At 38.8% G+C, this 10,017-nt stretch overlaps 1 protein-coding gene across 8 annotated transcripts in view; it reads right to left on the bottom strand.

Annotated features, from left to right (window-relative positions):
* The window catches only part of Mbnl2 (muscleblind like splicing regulator 2), a 154,340-nt gene that overhangs the window by 36,493 nt on the left and 107,830 nt on the right, over positions 1-10,017 (bottom strand). For all 8 annotated transcript variants that reach the window (XM_010630865.1, XM_010630876.1, XM_010630885.1 and 5 more), the window contains exons 4-5: positions 2,911-3,111; positions 5-268 (exon numbers count right to left, since the gene is read on the bottom strand). In XM_010630865.1, coding sequence (XP_010629167.1) covers positions 5-268; positions 2,911-3,111 — 465 coding nt within the window. The remainder of the gene's footprint in view (positions 1-4; positions 269-2,910; positions 3,112-10,017) is intronic.

Below are 10,017 nucleotides of genomic sequence, written 5' to 3'. Positions count from 1 at the left end.
TGACCATGACTGTGGCCGCGGCCGCGGCTGCCTGGGCGGCCACCGCAGCTTGGTTGGCTTGGTGCTGCGCAGCTTTGATTTTGGCCTGCAAGTGTGCAGGAGGGTGAAAATATTTGCATTTCTCCCTCATGCAACGCCCCTTTATGTAATCCATACAAACGGTTACGGTGTTGTCGTTTGTGTCGATCATGGTGCTGTCTGCGGGGTGTGCAAAGCGGCAGTCGGTCTCTCCCCGGGCACAGTTTCCTCTCTGGAATTCCCTGCATACCTGGGACAAGGGAGAAGAGCGCGCTGCAGAGGAGAGCGGCCACCTGGCAGGGGCGCTTTTCCTTTCCGAGCAGGAGGTGGCTTTTGTGCCATGGAGAATACAATTTTCATTATGCAGAACTCATGTAACCAGAATGACGTGTGGCAAACCATTTTGAATTTTTTTCCCTAGGATGAATATGGAAATTGAGGAAATATTCGAAACCTGCAGTTTAGCTAAAATAACAAAGAAAACTCGATAAAGCTTCCATTGTCCCCAAGTAGCATATCATACTCGCTCCCTCCTGCCCGTAGACACACATCCTTCACCCTCCTACTCTGGCAGTCCCTCTTCAGATGCAGTAGGATTTGTTTTTGTTTTGTTTTTCATTGAGCAATAATGTCAGCTACACAAAGTGTCTGGAGATGACACATGTACATGTGCTGTTCCTCTGAGGCCCAAGAGTGGAATGCCCCTCAGTGCCTCTGCTTCTCCCATCTTCTCCCTGCTCTGGAGGGTAACTGATGCCAATACTCATCAGTCACAGGAAACTACCATCTCTAACACACCAGAAGTTCCATTGTGAGGTCACTGTTATTTTTGACAGCCCCCAAAGAACACAGAAAGAAAAGATAAAAGGAGAAATATAGTAAGAGATAAAGTCTAAGAAATAAATGGAGGGAAGTAGAATAGAGTTAGTTAGAAGGGTTGATTTAAAAAATCTCTTTATTTCCTAATTCTCTTAATACCTCAGGTAGGTCAAATTGTTCATCCTTTGGGAAGTTTGGAGGATCAATGTTTTGCTATATGAAAAAAATTTTTTAGAATGTGAAGAGTATTCTTCATTTGTGGCCTGAACATACAGAACGTAAAATAAGATAAATAACATACATATAGCTTACATAATTCTCTACTTATAAATATCCTTAGCAGGAAAAAATTGCTAGCAGAACTGTAAGTTATTTTGTTTTAGGATCCAATTCCACTGTCAACACATGTTACGTAGTAGTTCACCTCTCATTTACCTGTGACACTGCCTGAAAAGTCACTAACATAAAATTCAAGTCTTAGGAGAGTTCAGACATACTTGGGAAATACTGTTTCCCTGATCAGTGGCCTGGTGAGGTAAACAGGATAAGCCACAAAGGTGTTCATTATTTCCTCCTGCTTTGGGAGTTCCATCTTTAGATCATAAAATGCACGAAATGATGTTCACAGGGATTATGAGTGAGCCTTTCTCCATAAATGGAATGATTCCTGCCTTTGACAGCATCACAGGTGCAGACAGGCATTTGCCAAGGGTGTTTGGGCACAGCTGACTTCATTCCTGGTTTGAGGTGGACTGAAAACTTCTCTGCTGAAGTCGTGGATACTTTTTAAATATGTCTTTGTCTTCCAGCCCTGCTGGGAAGGACTGTTTGTTCCTAACTCCTCCAATTCAATTTGATTTCTGCAGCAGACACATCCGAAACACTAAAGCCTCACTGGCCCCAGCAGGTGGAGCCCAAAACACTTTTCCCCGTCCCCTAAGTATATTCCATGTTCTCTGGAATAGGTTAGTTAGGTTTTCTCAAACTAGTGATGATTCGAGTTTACATTCTCTTCATCTAGAGATCCATGTACTTCAGATAGAAGCTCAGTAAAAGAAATATGTCTTTAAAATTATTTGCAGTTTGATATTCTGAATTGTGAAACATTCACAGGATATTAGGCAGCAAATATTTTATTGCCCTTATGGTTTATTGAATTAATATTTAATGCACACTGGAAGAATATTTTCTAATGATCCAACATTCTAAGGATGCATAGATCACCTAAAAACTTTAATCAATAATGGAATGAAAGGAGGTCTTTGAAAAATCTATCTGAATCTTTGCACATACTTACAAAAAGACTTTATGAATATCATACCAATATTATAATAATGTTAATGGATGACTTCTCTAGCTCTGATTAGAGAGAAATTTTATTGTGCAAAGTGCAGAAGGATTGCCTTGATTTATAACTTAAAAATTTATGTTTTATAAATGTATGAACTTGTTTTCTTGAATTTTATAGAACATTTGAATTTAAGTTCAAGAAAATACTTTGATTAATAACTAAATTTACCCAGCCTCCAATTCCCCCTGTTTACGAACAAAACCACCAAAGTTGATATTCTGGAACATACTAGATCAGCTATACTTGTTCTTAAAATACTGAAATCTGATTACACCGATTGGTTAATAGCTGTAATGGTGTTTACTGCCATCCTGAGTATCCCCCATTGCCATGCCTGCTGGACTCTTGACCATTACCAGAACTTTCTAGAATCTAGTAAGCATGAATGCTGGGCACAGCAGCATGCTATCAGGACTTGGAACCATCTCCGTGGCTAGCCTCGTGACTGATTGAATATTCTGATAGTTACTAAATACTTGGTCCTTAAGCACACATTCTATGCAGCTGATGTTTGCTTGTATCAGTTATTATTTTTCCATAGACTAATTTACTTTATACTTGGCATTAATTTCAAGCCACAGAATTGTGAGAGCAAAGTTACTGGACGAGTGTGCATATGGGTGTCCATGGCTTTTTTGGAGAACTGAATTATCGCAGATGTGCTCTTACATAATATCCTTCTACCATAAATTCATCTCAAAACACAAACGTAATAGAAGTACCTCCAGTTTGTCAGTCCTGAGAAGTTTCTGAGTTGCAGTTGAGCCCGGGACAGTGACCGGCGGACTTCCGGGAACAATGACGGGCGTGGTGGGCAGAATTTCCGTTGGGACTAACCCAACTCCAGGGGTTACAGGTGCTAAGTAAGGAGCAAAGCTAATAGCCGTATTTGTCCCTATGGCGGGACCTACAGGAAAAGTGGGCTGTTAAGGAAGACAACATGGAAAGGATTTCTTTAGCATAAAACTTTAAAAAATTACCAGTGTCATTATTAGAGCAAACTTTTAGAAAATTATCAAGTGTTATTTGAGCAAAATTTATTCATTTATTCATTGCATATGATAATATCTGTGTTAGTTGTATAATTCAATGAACTGTAAAAGTTGTTAAACATTCTTTTGTTTTGCTTAAAAAACAAAACAAAAGCCACACAGATCCTCCTTTTCCGATACAATGCAAAACACGAGAGAACATCATAGAAAGGACAGATTAAGCTTTTGTTTACAAAGAATAGTTAATTAAACTTTGTTCCTATGAAAGTATTTAAATAAAAGAAAATAATATTCCATTCTAATTATTCATTATTCCAAAGGATTTAATTTTATAAAACTGAGGCAGAAGAACCTATGGAGAAGAGAGTGATTAACTTTGATTTCTCTTACATGGTTCGAAAGGGAAAAGAACAAAATTAAAACTTTACCTAATCTTCAAGGTGACCAAGTTTATACATGTTCAAAAAGTAGGCTTACTTAGGATGTTATTTTCCTCAGACTCACCAGTGTATTTTAATTTCCATCACTAGCATATATATTCCCCAAATTCATGTGCAATTTTCATGTAGACCAACTCGTTTTTGGCTTTAGCTCAACTATGTCTCAATCCAACCTCCTATTCCTCAAAGGCTGGATGGAAAAGGTTGAAATTTCAACTGACCAATTTCTCAATTGGCCATTAAAAATTGGTTTGGTTTCCCAGAATCAACACAGCAGTGGTAAGAGTATCTAGCACCTTATTAAATGTGTTCTCTCTTTCTATAGTCATCATCCAGGGATAAGAAGAAATATGCTAGTGGGTTGATGAGATGATTACGTTTAAAAGTTCTACTGATTAATATGCAAATAATTATACCTTTCAGAAAATAAATCATGAACATTTAAGAGAACAACAAAGCTGATTTTTCTTTATAAAAAATCATTGTTTAAGAAATTAAGATGTTGAAGATTTTTCTCTGAATAAATTTTACACTGAATTGGGCCTGAATGGATCTTATTTGTTTGTTTGGCTGAGTTTTAGTTATGGGTGCTTTTTCACCAATTTGTTTTCAGGACAAGATTTCAGATATTTGCAAGCATATGTTAATGATGTTTTCTAATGCTGAACTACACCTTGCCTGTGACATGCTGTTTCTGTTTGTGTACGTCATGGGTAACATTCTTCTGTATGTGTGACTCCGAATGGGTTGTTTAACAGCATAGAGCAAAAAAGAACAATCTATGATTAGTAATCACATTTTCTTTATGACAGTGATCAAAGAATCTCTCTTAAAAGTGACCATCAGTAAATGACTGATAGTTGATCCAGGTAGTTCCTGGAGAGATTGAACGCCTTCACTGAAGTGGCTGAGGTCTGAAAGAGATGATTCTCAAGGCCTTCGAGGACTGCTGCTCAGTCCCCCCTGAGCAGCACTTACATCTTTTATGGCTCTGACATAAAATTCACTTGGGAGAAAGTTGCAACATGAGGTCTCAACGTGGGATGTAGGCGGCAGGATATTTTTCTCCTTTGATTTTCTACAAAATTTTCTATGTGTACATTACCTGTTTGAGTCAAAATTATAGAGAGATGCCTTTTTTTCAGTAATGGTTTTATAATTTAGTACCACTGGAAAAAAAGATTTAATAGTATTTAACTATATAATGTTAGAATTTTTCACAAAATCAATTCTGAAAAGTCATAAATCATAACACATTGGGAATTCAGTGGACCAGCTACATCAGAAATGCCCAGGAGGGATTTTTTTCTTTTGGCTTTTTGAGACAGGGTCTCACTAATGTAGTTGAGACCTACTGGAACTCACTATGTAGCCCAAGTTGGTCTCAAACTCACAGCGATTCTCCTGCCTCAGCCTCCCGAGTGCTGAGATTACAGATGTGTGCCACCATGCCCAGCTGAGGAATTTAAAAAATAGAGATAAATGCTAATGCAACAGTTCTAGGCAAAGACCTTGACATTTGCACTAAGAAAATTTACTGTGGCCAAATTTGGGGACTGCTGCTATTAATATGTTACTTGTATTAAGTGAGTAATTTAACTCAGAGACTAGGTACTGAAGTAAATATTTAGAGAAAAGAGCCCTTTTATCCCTATTTTGATTTTCTGTGGAAACAGCTTCCTAGCTTTCCGTTCCCACAGAGCAGTATGGTGACATAAACACAGGTTGTACTTTGACTGTCACTAGTATGTGAAACTCACACAGCCCACTTCCCAAAACCTTTTTGGATATCAGGAAATCTGTTTCAGCTAGCCAACATTTACCTTCAAAAATATGTATTATGTGTTCATCCAACTGAATGATCTAAAATGAAGATTCTAGTAATTTTATTGTTGATGGCTATAGCACAGTTCACAGAAAAATAATAAATAATGCTATTTAAAAGTAAAAATACAGGGTTTTAGAGAGACCTAAGTTCAAATCCAGTGCTCTGCCACGTAGTCATTTTTGCTCCCCTGGAAGGAAATTTACCTCTCTGAGCTTTAAGTTTTTCATCTGCAAAGGAGAAGTAAAACAATTTAGCTTAAAGAATTCTGCTGGACAAGATGCCATTTCTGTTCTACTTTCTGTGGTCCAAACTCAGTAAATAGCACTATCATTAGTAGTTGAAACATCAGTATTAATAAAGATTTTTGGCTAAAATTATTCAGTAAATCTAAAGTGGACTGCAATCAGCATAGCAATATATTAACTAGAAGTATAAGATTGAATTAAACTGTAGCAAATTTCTTTTCATCATTTTTGAAATATGAGCTGAGAAAATAAATATCTTTCTTTTCTTTCTTCCCTTCCCTTTCCCTCCCTTCTCCCTCCCTCCCTCCGTCTCTCTCTCTCTCTGTCTCTCTCTCTCTCTCTCTGAGGGAGGCGCAGTGCCACTGAGCTAAATCCCTGACCCCACAATAAATATGTTCTATCATGTAAAACTGAATGACTTCAGTTCAGAGACCTGCTGAACTACTGAACATGGATTCAATTAGATGCTTTCCTTTTTTATATATAGTTTTTTATTGAAATTGATTCATAAAAAAATACAGTCATGGTAATTTGGTATATTTTATTATGGACCATAATGTAATTCATCTGTAAAAATTTTGGTATTTGCAAAGCACTGTTCTCATACATTATCTTCTTTAATCCCAATATCCACAAGAAGCAAGGGTGACAGTAGGAATTATGCAGATGGCAGGTGAGAGTAGGGTAAAGGAGAAACACTGCGAGGATAGCCCAAGGTCAGTGCTGTTGAGGCAGTCAAGGCAAAGCATCCACACCTCCTGGCTTCCTGTCCGGGGCTATGTACACTGCTCTGGTCTGTATCTGAAATGTCTCCTGAGAGCTCAGTATCAAAGGCTTTGTCCTCAGTGCAGCAAGGTACAGTTGGATCATGATCTCATGGATGGATTCATGCATTGGTGGATTTATAGTGTATTGGAAGTTGGTCTAAACTTCAGGAGGCAGGGCTAGTCCTAGTCATCGGGAAAGAAGGTCACTAGGGACAGGCCTTTGAAGAGTGTATTCTATCTCTGGCTCCTCCTTTCTTTCTGCCTCTGGCACCCCAAGGTGTAGCTTAGCTTTGCCTCACTATGTGGTTCCCACCATGATGTTCTGCCTCACTATGGGCCCAGAAACAATGGAACCAAGCAACCCATGGGTGGAAACTTCTAAATCTGTGGGTCAAAATAAGTATTTTCTCCTTAGTTGTTTTACTGAGGCATTTTGTCAGGTGACAGAAAGCTAAGGAACTCATCCCACTCTTCGTACTCCTACATTGTTTCTTAAAACAAAAGAGGGAGAGAAAAAAAAAAAAAACCTCAATCCATCAGTTGCCTGGATGTTTTTGGACATCTATAGAGAGAAGTTCATATCCCACAACCGGGTTGAGCTTCCCCAGATGGGATACTTTGGACCCTGCTGCCTTGGAAAAATGCCACTTAGTCCCCAGAATAAAGCGAATCTCATGGGATAAAGTCAAGGCCAACAACACATCCTAGCGTCTGAATTTGGTTCATGGGTGGCAGCTGAGAAGAGAGGCAGCTCTTTTCGATGACTATTCTAGAAGCAGAGCATCTCCAGCCTGGACTGAGCCTGCAGTTCCTGCACAAGTGCTGCTGCCAGGCTGTCAGAGGCAGGAGCCATTTGGTCCCTGTCATCTCTCAGAGGTAATCCTCAGCTGAAGAGGCCACAGGACAAGATGTGCAGAAAGCCATCATGAGGAAAATCGCTTCTGAAATTCTGGTCTTCTCGTTCCTCCCTCTGTTCTTCACTCCACCACCTGCATTTCTCTCTCCCATTTCCCTTTCTCTGTTTTACCTTCCCAGTACATCATTAGGTCTTGGTTTCCCACAGCTGGATAGAGACCAGAACACAGAAGACACTACAGGTCACAGTCAAGGTTAAATATTTAAGCCTTGCCCTGAGGGACATAGGAAAGCCCTGAAGGATCATAAGTGAAAAAGTGACAGGATCCTAGTTCTGTTTTAGAAGGATTCATTTGATTGCTATATGTAGGATATACTGGATTAAGGCAAGGGGGAATTGAGAGATTAGGAAAGAATGCTTAGAAGGGGTTTTGAAAAAAGGTTGATGTGGCTCAGACGAGGGTACTGAAAGGTAGAGAAATGGGTGGATTTGAAAGCACATATGGCAGGATTTGCTGAAGAACTGCCTGCCAGAGAATGTGTGGGAGGGCCAGCCAGGTTTCAGTTTAAGATCGTGGGTTGATAGTGCCACTTACTGAAATGGGAATTTAGTGGCATAAAGAGGTTAGTTTTGAACATGTCAGGTTCACGTGAGAAATTTAAAGGAAGGTGGAGATAGGAGCTGGAGGCTTGGAGGAGAGGTTTGGGTGGAAAGATATATTGGGAGGCTTTCATCCTGAAAAATGACTGAAAGAAGCAGGGATAGATGAGACCATGAAGGAGAGCACAGAGAGAAATATCCAGCCTGCAGGCTTAACATATAGCAGAACCATGAAATGAGCAAAAGAGACGAAGAGAGGGTCAGAGAGAGGGACAGATTTGACAAAGAAGACATGGACTACGTATGTATCACTAAGAGATTGAATTTAATTGTCTTAGTCTTTTTGGTTATAACAAAATACTATACATTTGGTGGCTTTTAAACAACAGAAATTTATTTCTTACAGTTCCAGGGAAATCCAAGGTCAAGGCACTGGCAGATTAAATGTATAGTGAGAGTCCACAACCTGGTTCATAGATAGGCGTTTCTGGCTGTGTCCTCCCAAGGCAGAAGGACACCTTATCTCTTACTCTAAGAGCACTGATCTCACTCATGAGGGCTCCACCCTGTTGACCTAGCCACGTCCCAAAGGCCTCAATTCCAAATACCATAACCTTTGGGTTTAGGATTTGAAACATGAATAACAGATAGATATAGACATTCTGGCATAGCAACAGTGAAGACTAAGAGTGACCGTTGTGACCACTAGTTTGGTAATACAGAGGACACTGGGGAGAAATTTCAGTAAGAATTCAGGTGGGGGTGGGTGGTAGGAGTGGAAAAATATCCTTAATGCTTTAAAAAAGTTTAGCTTGGAGAACAAAAATTAGAGTAATTCTTGCTGCTCTGTTTATTAACTTATTTTTCTTAAGCAATTTCTGCATCTATTAAGTTGCTTGTAGATGTGGTAAATAAATCATCACAAATGTGTAGAATAGTTTATTCTACACTTGCATTTACTTTTCATAGTTTTGGAGGCCGGAGGTCCAAAGTCAGTTTCACTGGTTCAAACCAATGTGTTGACAGGAGTACTCTCCCTCCAGAGGCTCTTGGGAAGATCTGTTCCTCATCTTTTCCATCTTCTGCTGGGTGCTGGTGTTCCTTGGCTTGTGGCCACATCAATCTGGCCTCTGCCAACTTTTCCTCTGCCCATCTCTTAGAAAGACACTTCTGTTTGCAATAATCCAGGAGGATAGAACTTTCTCAAGATGTTTAAATTAATCATAACCACAAAGACCTTGTTTCCATATAAGGTGACATGTATAGGATCCAGGAAACTCTTGAGGACAATATTCACCCAAGTACACTGTGCTAGGGTACTTACATTTCTGAAATTCTGAAGTGATTTGTTGGTAGGGTTGATGATTTTTAAACTTGTCACATTTTTTGTTTTAATAATCCTTGTGGTTTAAAATTCTCTACTGAAATAATCTTAATACTCCTTTTTTGGTAGGGAAATGGTGATTATTAACTTCTAGTTAATATTTGAGACAAATACAAAAGCAAAACTTTCAATTGTTAATGGTAAGAATGGAATTTTCATATTAATGCTGCTGTCATTGACTACTAGGGTCAATTCTTATTAATTCTGAATAAATAAGAAGTGTCTGACTTAAATGAGTGAGACACATAATGTCCTGTTACTATGTTGACCTTGCTGGATCTAAATGTATTGCCATAGACATTATTTAATATGCATCACTACATTATTTTAGCATTTGGGTAAGTCACTACCATAATTTATATGTGTGAATCAGTCAATAAAAGAAAACCATAAATTATGTATGCATGTTGTTTTAAATAGAGCCAGAAGAAATAAGGACCAAGATAGATTATGTAAAGGTACTAATTTCCAATGATGAATGTCATTATATTGTATAGCTAAAATGTACCAATATAATTAATTTAAGAAAATAGAGTGAGAAGGATACATATATTTGAGACCTCTTCCAGGCAGCTTTCCCTCACCCAATCTCACTTCCTTTTTATGTGTTTGTCCACCCCCAAAGGGGGTGATATCCTTAAGGGGTGACCCCCAAAAGGATTCCTTATTCTAGAGTCTCTTGCGCCTGCCTTTTTTTTTTTTTTTTTTTTTTTTTTT

Source organism: Fukomys damarensis, unplaced genomic scaffold, assembly GCF_012274545.1.
Source record: "Fukomys damarensis isolate Sample0158 unplaced genomic scaffold, DMR_v1.0_HiC HiC_scaffold_6, whole genome shotgun sequence".
Taxonomy (NCBI): Eukaryota; Metazoa; Chordata; class Mammalia; order Rodentia; family Bathyergidae; genus Fukomys; species Fukomys damarensis.
The sequence above is the reverse complement of the archived record's forward strand: the minus strand, read 5'-3'. Positions and strand labels throughout refer to the sequence as shown.